Below are 14,423 nucleotides of genomic sequence, written 5' to 3'. Positions count from 1 at the left end.
GGAAAGTATTTTAATAATTACATTAAAACTGGGAGAGGGCATGTGTCAATTTTCTGGCATGCTCAAAATATTCTCCATCTGGTTAGTGATGACATCAGTGGGAAAGAACTTTGTATGTGTTTGAATTTTTCATTAAACTTTTACATCTGTGGGCTTTATGTTATACTGCAGATGTTTAACAGTTTTAAAGTTAATTAATGCTCTCATACAGTGGCTATTGTCTAGACCTTTCTTTTTTTCTTTTTTTTTTTTTCTCAAAAGGCCCCATGACAGAACTTTCTCTTTAATTGTTACTAGTCAACCAATCTCTTGGATATGATTTTATAACCAAAATATCTGTTGTCCATATGGATGATAAAGAAAGACGTGGGCTGGGGAAATAACATAATGATTATGTGAAAGACTTTCATGCTTGAGGCTCTAAGGTCCTAGGTTCAGTCCTCAGCACCACCATAAGCTATAGCTGAGCAGTGCTCTGGTGTCTGTCTCTCTCCCTACCTTTTCTTTTATCTTTATCTCTCTTTCATTAAAATCAAGAAAAAAATTAAAAGAGTTGTCAAAATGGGTCATTTGGACAGTGTGCTGCTTTGCTATGCATTTGTTTCAAGTTAAAGTATATCATCTCTCTCTCAAAAAGGCAGTAATTAAATATTTTGTAACTAATTTATTCATAGTCTTTGAAAACACACAATTTGGGGGCTAGGTGGTGGTACACCTGGTTGAGCACATTTTCACATTATAGTGTGAAACGACTGAGGTTGAAGTTCCCAGTTCCTACTTGCAGGGGGAAAAGCTTCACAAGTGGTGAAGCAGGGCTGCAGGCATCTCTCTATCTCTCTCCCTCTATATCTCCCTTTCCCCTCTCAATTTCTGACTGTCTGTCCAATAGAGATAATAAGCACACACACAGAGTTTTGAAAAATGACAAAACAGCACTATAGTGTTGAAATTAGAAAATTTGTTTTGTGTCTGACCTCTTAACTGTAATTCTACTGAAATAGAATTTCTATTTGTAGAGGCTGTTGGAAGGTGCTTGGGAGAAGTAGGTCCTATAGATTTCTCCACTATAGCTATACAACATAGTAAAGATACATCCTATATCAAGGCTCTTGAGTTATTTGAAGATAAAGAACTTCAGTGGACCTTCACAATGCTCACCTATCTGAATAATACACTAGTAGAAGATTGGTAAGGATTTAATGACATTTTTTATTAGCTAGTACTTACTTAGTCTGCATTCAAGGAGAGAAACTAACACACTATTATTTCTTTTTCTTTTTCTTTTGTCTCCTGGATTATTGCTGGGCTTGGTGCCTGCACTATGAATCCACTGCTCCTGGAGGCTATTTTTTTCCCTTTTGTTGCCCTTGTTGTTTATCATTGTTGTTGTTGTTGCTGTCATTGTTGCTGGATAGGACAGAGAGAAATGGAGAGAAATGGGGAGGACAGAGGGGGAAGAAAAAGATAGTCACCTGTAGACCTGCTTCACCTTCTGTGAAGCAACCCCCCTACAGGTGGGGAGCAAGGGGCTTGAACTGGGATCCTTAAGCTGGTCCTTGTGCTTTGCGTCATGTGTGCTTAACCTGCTGCGCTACCACCTGGCCCCCCACACTATCATTTCTTTATTTTTTAAGTAGTTTTTTAAATATATATATTTTTATTTATTAATGATAAAGATAGGAGGAGAGAAAGAACCAGACATCACTCTGGTACATGTGCTGCCAGGGATTGAACTCAGAACCTCATACTTGAGAGTCCAATGCTTTATCCACTACACCACCTCCTGGACCACCACACTATCATTTTCTAACAACTAAAATTTTTTATACATTGTTACACATTTAATCTCATGTAATTTAATGAATGCTGTATTTTTAAATCATTAACATAACCACTGAAATCTATTTTGTGTCAAGAACTTGACAAAATGAGGAATATAGCAGAAGAGGTCTGCTTTAAATGTTAGTAAAAGCAAATTGGATTAAACAATAAGAAACTACTAGGTACTTTTATACAGAACATTAAGAGGGGAGAATGTAAAAGGAGATGTTTGGACCACTTGTGAAATTCAAAGATTCAACTCTCCTCTCAACTGTACTATTTTGTTCTTTTGAAAATCAGTATGGAGCTGGGTGGCGGTGCACCTGGTTGGGCACACACATGACCATGCCCAAGGACCTGGGTCCAAGCCCCTTCTCCCCACCTGCAGGAGTAACACTTCACAAGCAATGAAACAGGTTATTTTTGCTCCTCTCCAATCCCCCCCTTTTTTTTTTTCTATATTTGAGAATCTCTTCAATCCTGTTTTGGGGGCAATGCTTCAAAAGGTTTTTGTCTATGACTGGGTATCTTTCTGAGGAAAATAGATGTACTTATTTTGTTTTTCCTATTCCTGCACCTGTTTCTTCCCCCCAATTTGTTAGAGAGAGAGGGAGGGAATGCTATAAGTCGAGTATTGCCCAGCTGTGCCTTCTGGTACTGAAGACTGAAGCTGTGACCTCCAAGAGTCAGTCATGAAAGTCTAATACACTGTTGTTGCTCTATTTCCCTGCCTCTATTTTCTCCCTTGTTTTTAGAAATAAATGGTTGGCACTATCAATGACTGGCATATCATTACATCTTTTATAGTATTACTGTGTATCTTTTATCTCTTTACAAATATGTTTTTAAGATTTAAAAGATAAATTGTGAGAGACCAAAGCACTGCTCTTCTCTGACAAATGGCAGTGCTGGGAATTCAAACCTAGGCCCTCAAGCACACAAGTACTATTTTCTTACATGCTATGGTTATCTCTCTGGTCTTGTATCTTTTTCTTTTACATAAAAAGGGCTGGCATGGTTTCTCTCCCGGCATTTTATTACAAAATTTTTCAGACATATACTAAGATTGAATTTCACTGTAAAATCTATATATTTACCACCTAGATTTTACCATTAATAAATTACTAGTAATCATAGGTTTTCACATCTAACCATGCTCCAATCCATTTGTTAATCTCTCTCATTTATTTTACATATTTCAAAGTATACTTATAATAGTTTTTTTATAATTTTTATTTATTAGAGACAGAAATTGAGAGGGGAGGGGAAGGTTGGGAAGGGAAGGGCAGGTCAAGAGATAGAGAGACATCTGCAGCCTTCCTTCACCACTTGTGAAGTTTCTTCCCTGCAGGTGGGAGGACTAGGGGCTTAAACCTGGGTCCCCATGCACTGTAATCTGTGCTTTTAACCAGTTGTGCCACTGACTGGGCCCCGTTACAGTTTTTTTTAAGAAACTTTCTACAGAAAATTTTCAAGTATTCTATCATTCCAATCATTCTTACTACTTTTTATTAGTATTATTTCTGAGTGCTTTTATAGTGTAATATAAACTGCATTGAGTTGCTGTTACAGTGATTGGTGACTCAAATTTACTGAAGGAATATTAAAAGTCCTTTGATAATTTTGGCTTTAATGGAATAGAATTTTATACATGTACAATTTCTTGATATGTATAAAATTTTATATTAAATAATTATGTTTTCTGATATAAATTTTAATTTTTCATTGGAAAAATAATCAAGGTTAATAGTTGATATACTCTATAGGCATTCAAATTCTATGTTTTTCAGTGTCAAAGTACGATCAGCTGCTGTTACCTGCTTGAAAAGCATTTTAGCTACAAAGACTGGACATAGTTTCTGGGAAATTTATAAGAAGACAACTGATCCCATGCTGGTCTATCTACAGTCTTTTAGGACATCAAGAAAAAAGGTCTCTTAAATAAGAAAACAATACCCACTATGTCTAGAATAATTCTACTTCTTGTGGGATATGAATATAAAATGACTTAAATAGTATTATACTAACATTTAACCTATGTTAGAAATATCAGGAAGTATATTTTTATTGAACTCAGTGTGTGGAAAAGCTCAGTAGGTAGCCTTGGGAATTGATGGTTGATTTGGAGCCTGTAAAATGTATTTAACAACTGGCCATTTTTGTTAAGAGTAGAAACCCCTTCCATCCATGTCATGAAAGATGATTTTACACATGGTTTACAGGTATTATGATCAACAAGCATGTGTTTATTTCCATAGCATATTAAAGCATATCACTACTTCCTAGTAAAATACAAAATGACTTAGAAATTCTACTCTTTCTGCCATGTTGTTATCAAAACAAAGTTCCATTGAATGTTCTTCATAAAAGATAAAGAAGTTTTCCTTTTGTCTAAGCAATCCTCTTTAATAATTTTATAAAGTTACTGGGAAATATATGAAAAATTTCCCCCAATATGAGGCAGAGTTTATGATTCATATACAAGTAAAACTGAAGTTTCCTGTGGCCAGTAATTTTTGTTGTTGTTGTTTATTTTTAGGTTGTAGTGTGGTCTCTTGAATTTTTCTTTTTAAAGTGGAAACCAACTTTGAAGTGTTTTATTGACAGCAGCTACTTTTGAAACTTCTTCCTTTTCCTTTCTGGTTTACTAATATCCATATTTGACTTATCAGTAGGAATGCTTATTCCTGGCATTGTAATTCTACCAGGGACATTCAGATTTTCTGATGCTGAAGCTAAGATGCATCTAACATTACTTTACTAGGCCAATCATTTTTTTTACCATACTACTCTACCTCTCATAAATATAAATTTATTTTAATTTTCTTTTTCTTTTTTTTTAATATTTATTTTATTTATTTATTCCCTTTTGTTGCCCTTGTTGTTTTATTGTTGTAGTTTTATTTTGATTTTCAAAGGTAATAATTACCTCTAGGTTTAGGTTTAACTGTATTTGTTTTATTTGAATACAGGTGTGTTTATGCTTACAGATTTAACTTGCATAGGAACAGTTAAATGCATTTCTTATTGACTTACTTACATTTCCTGATCACTTACTTCCTAGTTTTTAGAAGCACCCAGATTTAACAAAGAAAGTCCTTTAGAAGACTTAGACGATACAAGCCTGTGGATTCCTCAAAGTGAAAACCATGACTTCTGGATAAAGAAACTGACTTGTGCCATTTTGGATAGTGGAGGCACGAAAAGTGAAGTTCTTCAATTATTAAAGCCAATGTGTGAAGTAAGATTAATTAGTTTGATTAACCCCTTTCTACCTTTGAACTTTCTTTTTGAGTTTTCTCTTAATGTTTTTTTCTGTGTATATGCTGGTGACCAATGTAGAGATCTGTGATACTGAGCATCGTCTTAGTGCAAAATCACTTATGCTCAGCTATTGTGAACTCAAAACACCATACTTATTTAGGCATAATTATATGCAGTAGGTTTTTACTGTGGGACAGCTACATATAGAATAGGTGCCTTGGGAGTCAGGTAATAGCGCATCGGGTTAAGTGCACATGGCACAAAGCACAGGGACTGGTGTAAGGATCCTGGTTCAAGCTCCTGGCTCCCCACCTGCAGGGGAGTCGCTTCACAGTGGTGAAGCAGGTCTGCAGGTGTCTATCTTTCTCTCCCCCTCTCTGTCTTCCCCTCCTCTCTCCATTTCTCTCTGTTCTAACGACGACATCAATAACAACAACAACTACAACAACAATGAAAAAACAAGGGCAACAAAAGGGAAAGTAAATAAATTAAAATAATTTTTTAAAAAAATTTTGAAAATAAAATTAAAATAGGTGCCTTGAATAATTTGTTGCTAATGATAAGTTACTTCAGTACTGATGGTAGTAAATGATATGAACTGAAAACATGCTTCGGTTATTTTATTTACTTCTCATAAGATTATTGTCTTTTACTTTTCCCTGATAGGTTTTCTTAGTGAGAAAATAAGTGGGGTAGCAGTTAACATTTTTTTCTAATTATTTATGGTATCGTTTAATTTGTTTCAATAGAGAGTAAAAGTTTGTGCCATATCAAACAAAAGTTTTATGCTTTATCCATTTGGCATCCTAAACATCATACTACAATGATGTACCTAGCTCAGAAAGTTCCTCTGATATATAATATTGTCAAGCATGTTACAATGGAAAAGTGAAAGTAGACAGGGATGTGAGAATATCCAGTATATGTCAGTTATTTGTAAGTGACTAGTTAAGTATTTTGTGGAAGTTTGCTCAATAAGATTAGCATATAAAGCAGTTATTGTTTCTACAGAAATAGTGTATTCAAGGTAGTTTGATTTGTAATATTTAAAGTTTTTTAATTGGAGGATTAACAGTTTAGTCAACAGTAAATACAGTTGTTTGTACATGTGTAAAGTTTCTCAGTTTTTTGCAGAACACTCAACCCCCCCACCCCGTACCTAGGTTCTCCTCCATCCTGCACCAGGACCTGAAACCCCCCATCCGCTCAGAGTCCGTGACTTTGGTGCAATACATCAAACCCACTCCAAGTTCTGCTTTGCATTTTCCTTTCTGTTCATATCTCAACTTCTGCCTATGAGAGAAATTATCCCATATTTATTCTTTTTTTTTCTGGTTTATCTCACTTCACATGATTCCTTCAAGCTCCATCCAAGATAAGGTGAAGAAGGTGAATTTCTCATTTTAATATCTTTGCAATATTACATTGTGTATACATACCACAACTTTCTCAGCCACTCAACTGTTTTTTTGACACCTGGGTTGCTTCCAGGTTTTACACACCCATCCAAAAAGATGTGTATATACACCTATGTTCTGTTAAAGTTTAATGTGTCCGTTTCAGGAAATGAAAACTTTAAAATAGACTCAAACTATTCACTGAATGCATCTATACATTTTAGGTGAAAACTGACTTTTGCCAGACTGTGCTTCCATACTTGATTCATGATATTTTACTCCAAGATACAAATGGATCATGGAGAAATCTGCTTTCTGCAAACATTCAGGGATTTTTCACCAACTGTTTCAGACATTCCTCACAAACCAGCCGATCTGCAACCCCTGCAAATTTGGACTCAGGTATCTACACTATTGAGTTCTCAGTTCTAAAGAATGGTATAACCTCAAAATTAAATGTTTCATCTTTTCCTGTTGACACCAGAGAATGAACCCAAAATTTTATGCATGTGCATTACTACTGAGACAAGTCCCTGCCCCAATTTATTTCATGTTTACAATAAGAGAAAGAATAAGAGGAATAAAGGAAAAAAGAGCAGAGCATAGTTCTGCTATCTATGGAGTTTTTATTGCTGCTACTACATGGTGCCAGAGATTGAATCCAGGGTGTCTTATCTGTAAGGTGGGAACTGTAATGCTCCCTTATTTAATTACTTATTAATTATTTATTACTTATTAATTAATTATTTAATTAATGACTCCCTTATTTAATTATTTCTTTATGAATGAGAGAACCAGAGTACCTCTATGGCACAAGCATGACAGGTATCAAACTCGGGACCTCAGGCTTCAGAATTGAAGGCTTGGGAGTCGGGCTGTAGCTCAGCAGGTTAAGTGCAGGTGGCACAAAGCACAAGGACCGGCATAAGGATCCCAGTTCGAGTCCTGGCTCCCCACCTGCAGGGGAGTCGCTTCACAGGCGGTGAAGCAGGTCTGCAGGTATCTTATCTTTCTCTCCCCTTCTCTGTCTTCCCCTCCTCATTCCATTTCTCTCTGTCCTATCCAGCAACGACGACATCAATAATTACAACAATAAAACAACAAGGGCAACAAAAAGGAATAAATAAATAAATATAAAATAAAATTTAAAAATTAAAAAAAATTTTAAAGAACTTAAAAAAAAAAGGAATTGAAGGCTTTACCTATTGTGCTAGTTTCCTGGGTTATTATACAGCATTCTTCTTTTTTAATTTTTTTCTCTCACTGTCTTGTTGCCACTAGGGTTAACACTGGGATTTGGTGCCTGCGCTATGAATCTGCTGTTCCTGTGGTCATTTTTTTATTTTTATTTTTTTGGACAGACCAGAGAGAAATTGAGAGAATGGGGAAGATATAGAGGGAGAAAGACACCTGCAGACCTGCTTTACCACTTGTGAGGTGACCCAGCTGCAGGTGGGGAAACAGGGGCTCCAACCCACATCCTTGCACTGGTCCTTGCACTTTGTGCTATTTACACTTTGTGCTATGTGCACTTAACCCGGTGCGCCACTGCCAGGGCCCCATTACAGTATTCTAAACTTTCCCTATCGCAACACATATTACCTATGAGTTACCTGGTGGGCAAGTATAGATAGCATAATGCTTATGCAAAGAGACCACATGCCTGAGGCTCTGAAGTCCCAGGTTCAAACCCTTCCCCCCACCCCTACCCCCACCATCATAAAACAGAGCTGATCAGCTAGACTCTAGTTTAAAAAAAAAAAATCTCTTGCTAGTCAGTGAATTTAGTGTGATCATAAATAGTATATCTTAATCATGGTTGCATATTGAGTATTAATACATAAAATGTCCTAGGTATATTTAATTATTTTAAATTAGGCAGTTACTTCCTTCAAAAATCTAAAGAAATTTTAAAAATTAAATAAATAAATAATAATTTTTTTTCCCCTCAAGGGTTCACTGGGGCTTGGTGCCTGTACTCTGAATCCACTGCTCCAGGCAGCCATTTTTTCCATTTTTGTTGTTGTTATTTGGATAGGTCAGAGAGAAATTGAGAGGAGAGGGAGAGAGAAAAATAGAAACCTGCAGACCTGCTCTACTACTTATGAAGCAACCCCCCCTGCCTGTGGGGAGCTAGGACCTCAAACCGGGTTCCTTGCTTCGATCCCTGCGGTTCGTACTACGTGTACTTAACATGGTGTGCCACTACCTGGCCCCCAATAAATCTTTTCTAAAATGCCATTAAGTTACATTTACCAATCCATATTTTTAAGAACCAGTTTTGTTCTAAATACTACATCCCACAGCCTTAAAGAAATACACATACAAGGAGTTGGGTGGTAGTGTAGAGGGTTAAGTACAGGTGGCACAAAGCTCAAGGACCAGAGCAAGGATCCTGGTTCGAGCCCCCAATTCTCCACATGCAGGGAGTCACTTCACAGGCGGTGAAGCAGGTCTGCAGGTGTCTTTCTCTCCCCCTCTCTGTCTTCTCTTCCTCTCTCGATTTCTCTCTGTCCTATCCAACAATGAAGACATCAATAACAACAATAACTACAACAATAAAAAAAACAAGGGCAACAAAAGGGAAAAAATAAGTAAATATTAAAAAAAAGAATTTACAAGAAATACACATACAGAGCTCTAAATGGACGAAAGTGCTTGAGCAATCTGCCTTTCTTTGTTTTTCAGAGTCTGAGCACTTTCCCCGATACTGTTTGAATAAAAAATCACAGAGAACAATGCTTGCTGTTGTGGACTACATGAGGAGACAAAAAAGGTTATAAAATGAATATTGCTTTTTGAGTTTGGAAATTATCTTAATATAAAAGTTGTACTTTTTCTTTCTTCTAAATAAGAGGGAAAGAGATACTAGAATATGCTGAACTCTCCCACTTATGATGTTCCATTGGATTTCTTTCTTTTTTCTTTTTTTTTCTCTCTTTTTGCTGATTTTTATTTTTGTTTTTGCATAATGCAGTACCATGCATTGAACCTAGGGCCTCGGCCATGCTAGTCTGTTCTGAGCCACCAACCTAGGCCTAAAGCCTGTGCTTTTAACTACTAGTTTGTCATTTCTTTGTTATCCTTAACAAATGTTTTAAGATTATAAAATAGATGTAAGGCTGTTGGTAAAGGAAGAAGCAGTGTGACTACACGGATCTTTTTTGACTCTGATTTATTCTTTCTTTTAAATATTTGAAGTAGAATAGAGCAAATTGTTGCATTCTTCCATTCTCTTTTCTTTTTAAAACTACTTTATGTGTTTATTTTATTTATTGGCTAGAGACAGAAAGAAATGAGAGGAGAGGAGGAGATAGGGAGAAAGAGAGATATCTTGTATTACTGCTTCACCACTCACAAAGCTTATTCTGAAGGTGGGGACTGGGGACTTGAACTTTAGTCCTTTTGTACTGTGACATGTATGCTCAACTGGGTGTGTATTCTAAAATGAAAAGTCCCAAGTTCAACTAGTGACTTATATTTCGCATTTAAATTGTAGGTTATCTTAGTTTTAAAAATAAGTACACTTTTTGAAGGGGAATATGTTATCTATGTATTATGTTTCAGTTCTGGCCTATTATCACAATAAGGATTTTTAATAAATATATTAACCTAGGTAACAAACCAAGGAGAAAACTAACCACAATAGGGAAAGTCATATAATTATGTCTCAGAAAAAACATTTTTATTAATTTGACCATTTGTAAAAATTTGTACAAATGTTAACTATTGTGTATAATTCTAGTCTTAGTCTATTCTGCATGGACCTCTTGGTGGAAGCTTAGTATGCTTTCCAGATTTGTATTGATGATGGTCCATAGTATTCATCAAGTTCTCTAAGGGATTTGTGGTCTAAAAAATAAGAAGAGATTATGGGAGACTGGATGGTGGTACCCACACATTACCATACTAAGCCCCTAGTTCCTGTCATCAGGGGCAAACTTCTTGATTGGTGGAGCAGTATTGCAGGTGTTTCTCTCTTACTATCTCTGTCTCTTTTTCTACTTATTACCCCCTATCCAAAAAGAAAGGAAAAAGCAGGGGGTCGGGCGGTGGCGCAGTGGGTTAAGCGCATGTGGCGCAAAGCGCAGGGACCGGCGTAAGGATCCCGGTTCGAGCCCCCGGCTCCCCACCTGCAGGGGAGTCACTTCACAGGTGGTGAAGCAGGTCTGCAGGTGTCTATCTTTCTCTCCCCTTCTCTGTCTTCCCCTCTCTCCATTTCTCTCTGTCCTATCCAACAACGAATTGCGTCAACAAGGGCAATAATAATAACCACAACGAAGCTACAACAAGGGCAACAAAAGGGGGAAAAAATGGCCTCCAGGAGCTGTGGATTCATGGTGCAGGCACTGAGCCCAGCAATAAGCCTGGAGGAGGAAAAGAAAAAGAAGAAGAAAAAAAAAAAAAGAAAGGAAAAAGCAGGTGGGGGAGACAGAGGGATAATATGGCTGTTCAAGAAATAGGTTTGGTTACTTGAATATAATATACTTTTTACATCTTCCTGGTTTTTTGTTTGTTGTTTTTTAATTTTTTTTACTATCTTTATTGAATAGGGACAGCCAGAAAATCAAGAGGGAAGGGGTGATAGACAGTGTGAGTGACAGAGAGACACCTGCAACACTGCTTTACCACTTGTGAAGCTTTTCCTTTGCAGGTAGGGACCGGGGGCTCTAACCTGCAGCCCTGTGCATTGTAATATGTGCACTCAATCAGGTGTGCCATCACCCGGCCCCAATATAATTTTCTTCCCCCCCTCCTATATAATTTTAACTAGATTGGCTACTATTATATTCTACATCAGTATATATATATTTTGATATAATTAAATAATTGTATGTAATATTATGTTAATTTTTTCAGGCCTTCTTCAGGAACAGTTTTTGATGATGCTTTCTGGCTGGACTTGAATTATCTAGAAGTTGCCAAGGTAGCTCAGTCTTGTGCAGCTCACTTTACAGCATTACTCTATGCAGAAATCTATGCAGATAGGAAAAGCATAGATGATCAAGAGAAAAGGTAATTAATTTACAGTTTTTCAGCTTTGAAATTGGTGGTGATATTCTTTGAATAAAGGTATTAAAGTCTGGTTTTAACTTTAAAGAAAAAGTTTTCTGTGGGCCGGGTGCTGGCTTACCTGGCTAAGCACACACATTACAGTGTGCAAGGTCCCAGGTTCAAGCCCCTGGTCCCCACCTGCAAAGGGAACGCTTCATGAGTGGTAAAGTGGTTGCAGGTGTCTGTCTCTTTCCCTCTCTAGATCTCCCTCCCTTCTAAATTTCTCTCTGTCTCTGTCTAATAAATAAATATTTTTAAAGTTTTCTGTCTTAAAGTGAAATGATGGTAAATTTTATTAATTTCTTTATTTTATAAGAGAGAAAATAAGAAACAGGCCAGAGCACTGCTTAGCTCTGGTAAATGTCAGTGATCAGTGATCAAATGCACATGGTAATGTATTTACTTTACCCAGTGTGCCACTACCTGGCCCTGGAAGCATGATATTTAAGTTGTGGGAAACCAGGAACCAGAATTTAGATGCTAGTCAGAAAAATTTTCTCATTTGTTATTTAATTTCTTTTTTTATATTTATTTATTTATTTATTTATTCCCTTTTGTTGCCCGTGTTTTATTGTTGTAGTTATTATTGTTGTTGTTGGATAGGACAGAGAGAAATGGAGAGAGGAGGGGAAGACAGAGGGAGAGAGAAAGACACCTGCAGACCTACTTCACCACTTGTGAAGCGACTCCTCTGCAGGTGGGGAGCCAGGGGCTCAAACCGGGATCCTTATGCTGGTTCATGCGCTTTGTGCCACTGCACTACTGCCCGACTGCCTGTTACTACACACTGCACTACTGCCCGACTGCCTGTTACTACACACTGCGCTACTGCCCGACTGCCTGTTACTACACACTGCGCTACTGCCCGACTGCCTGTTACTACACACTGCGCTACTGCCCGACTGCCTGTTAACTACACACTGCGCTACTGCCCGACTGCCTGTTACTACACACTGCGCTACTGCCCGACTGCCTGTTACTACACACTGTGCTACTGCCCGACTGCCTGTTACTACACACTGCGCTACTGCCCGACTGCCTATTACTTAATTTCTGCTTTTCAATTTAAAACAGTTAACAATCTACACTAAATACTGTGTAGAATGATGTATAATTGGTATTTTCGTGGTCAGGATACATTTAATATAAATATATGCACTTTAGGAATGTAATGAGTAAGAAATTAATAGTTTATTGTCCTCTGAGTTCGATTTTCTTCTTCTTCCTTTTTAAGAGACAGAAAGAAACTAGAGCATCCAAACTCCCTTCAACATGGTGAGGGCCATGCTTGACTTTGGGTTGCCTGTATGGTAAAGCAGCACACTATCCAAGTGAACTATTTCAGGGGCTTTTCTGTGAGTTTTAAAGGCTTGAGTCAGAACCTGCATACTTAGTAGTGATGATTATAATATTATGCTTCTGTATTTGGTTCTCTAGAACATTATAGTATATCTATTTATTTATTGTCACCAGAATTATTGCTAGGGCTCTGTGCTGTCATTATAATCTACAGCTCTTGCAGCTTTATTATTATTATTATTATTAACTTCTATTTTATTTGGTAGGATAGAGAAAAATTGAGAGAGGAAGGGATAGAGATCAGACAGTCATGAACTGGCCATGCTCATTGTCACCAGAATAGTATTTATTAACCAGGAGTAAATAAGTGAACTGTTCTCTGAGTATAAATAGAAGCACCTTTAATTCAAGAATGGATGGTATATGGACTATAACAACTTTATTTACATTTTAATAAAACACTGCTCAACTTTGGTTTATGGTGATGCTGAGGTATGTAGTCTGCCCTGCCTCCAGGTGCCTGATGGGAAGGTAAAAAGAAATGTGTAAAAGATATAAAGGGTAGGGACTATTAGGGCTTGTTTGTTTCAGTAACTAAGTTAAGTGGAGCTGAGATTCTGTAAATCTAAAGTGATAGGGTGTAGGGCAGTTGCGTAGAGGGTTAAGTGCACGTGGGGCAAAGCCCAAGGACCAGTGTAAAGATCCCGGTTCTAGCACCCAGCTCCCTACCTGCAGGGGAGTCGCTTCACAGGTGGTGAAGCAGGTCTGCAGGTATCTACCTTTCTCTGTCCCTCTCTGTCTTCCCCTCCTCTCTCCATTTCTCTGTCCTATCCAACAACAGCAACATCAACAACAGTAATAACTACAACAACAATAAAACATCAAGGGCAACAATAGGGAAAATAAATAATAAAAAAATTTTAAAAAACTGAAGTGATAAGGTAATCCTATACTTATAAGGTGATCCTATATTTAGTATATTTATAAGCAAAACACAGGTCAATAGTTTATAAACAAAATGAACTAAATTCCTTTAGACTATAGTTTACAGCCTCAGTCATTTTAGTGTTCCTAATATCTCAGACAATGCTTGAAAGAAGGCCTGGCAGTTCTATAAATATTTGTTCTCTTAGAACCTCTAATACTGTCTTTTCTACTTCCCAAATTCCTCCTCTAAAACCCAGCTCTTTTTCTATATGATTTACCAACAAGGTAACAAATAGATGTATTTGTATATGTATAATTTATAAAATAAAATAGGACATCAGTTTCAGTAATGTAAATCAATGGCCTCTGACTCATTTTTCTGTATACCTCCAAAAGGTAAATGTTATCATATATTTTATGTCTGTCATTCCTTTGGATGTTTTTATTAGATGCACACAAACCTATATGTATAGTTTAGCTGTCCTTATTTTTTGAGTTTTATAAGAAATTTTACATGTGGGTTAGAGAGGTTGCATAATGGTTATGTAAAAATATTTGATTCCTGAGGCATCAAAGGTCCCAGGTTAAATTCCCAGCATCATTTTAAGCCAGAGCTGAACAATACTTCAGTTAGAAAAAAAAAAGAGAAAGAAAGAAAAG

At 37.0% G+C, this 14,423-nt stretch overlaps 1 protein-coding gene across 3 annotated transcripts in view; it reads left to right on the top strand.

Annotated features, from left to right (window-relative positions):
* The window catches only part of ATM (ATM serine/threonine kinase), a 121,808-nt gene that overhangs the window by 66,985 nt on the left and 40,400 nt on the right, over positions 1-14,423 (top strand). For all 3 annotated transcript variants that reach the window (XR_009546791.1, XM_060180121.1, XM_060180120.1), the window contains 6 exons: positions 1,017-1,188; positions 3,612-3,753; positions 4,886-5,062; positions 6,707-6,884; positions 9,171-9,258; positions 11,343-11,498. Coding sequence is in view for 2 of the 3 variants with exons in the window: in XM_060180121.1 (XP_060036104.1) it covers positions 1,017-1,188; positions 3,612-3,753; positions 4,886-5,062; positions 6,707-6,884; positions 9,171-9,258; positions 11,343-11,498 (913 nt within the window). In the remaining variant the exon portion in view is untranslated. The remainder of the gene's footprint in view (positions 1-1,016; positions 1,189-3,611; positions 3,754-4,885; positions 5,063-6,706; positions 6,885-9,170; positions 9,259-11,342; positions 11,499-14,423) is intronic.

The sequence above is a fragment of the Erinaceus europaeus genome, chromosome 20 (assembly GCF_950295315.1).
Source record: "Erinaceus europaeus chromosome 20, mEriEur2.1, whole genome shotgun sequence".
In the NCBI taxonomy this organism is placed as follows: Eukaryota; Metazoa; Chordata; class Mammalia; order Eulipotyphla; family Erinaceidae; genus Erinaceus; species Erinaceus europaeus.
This window is presented reverse-complemented; position numbering and strand designations above follow the sequence as displayed.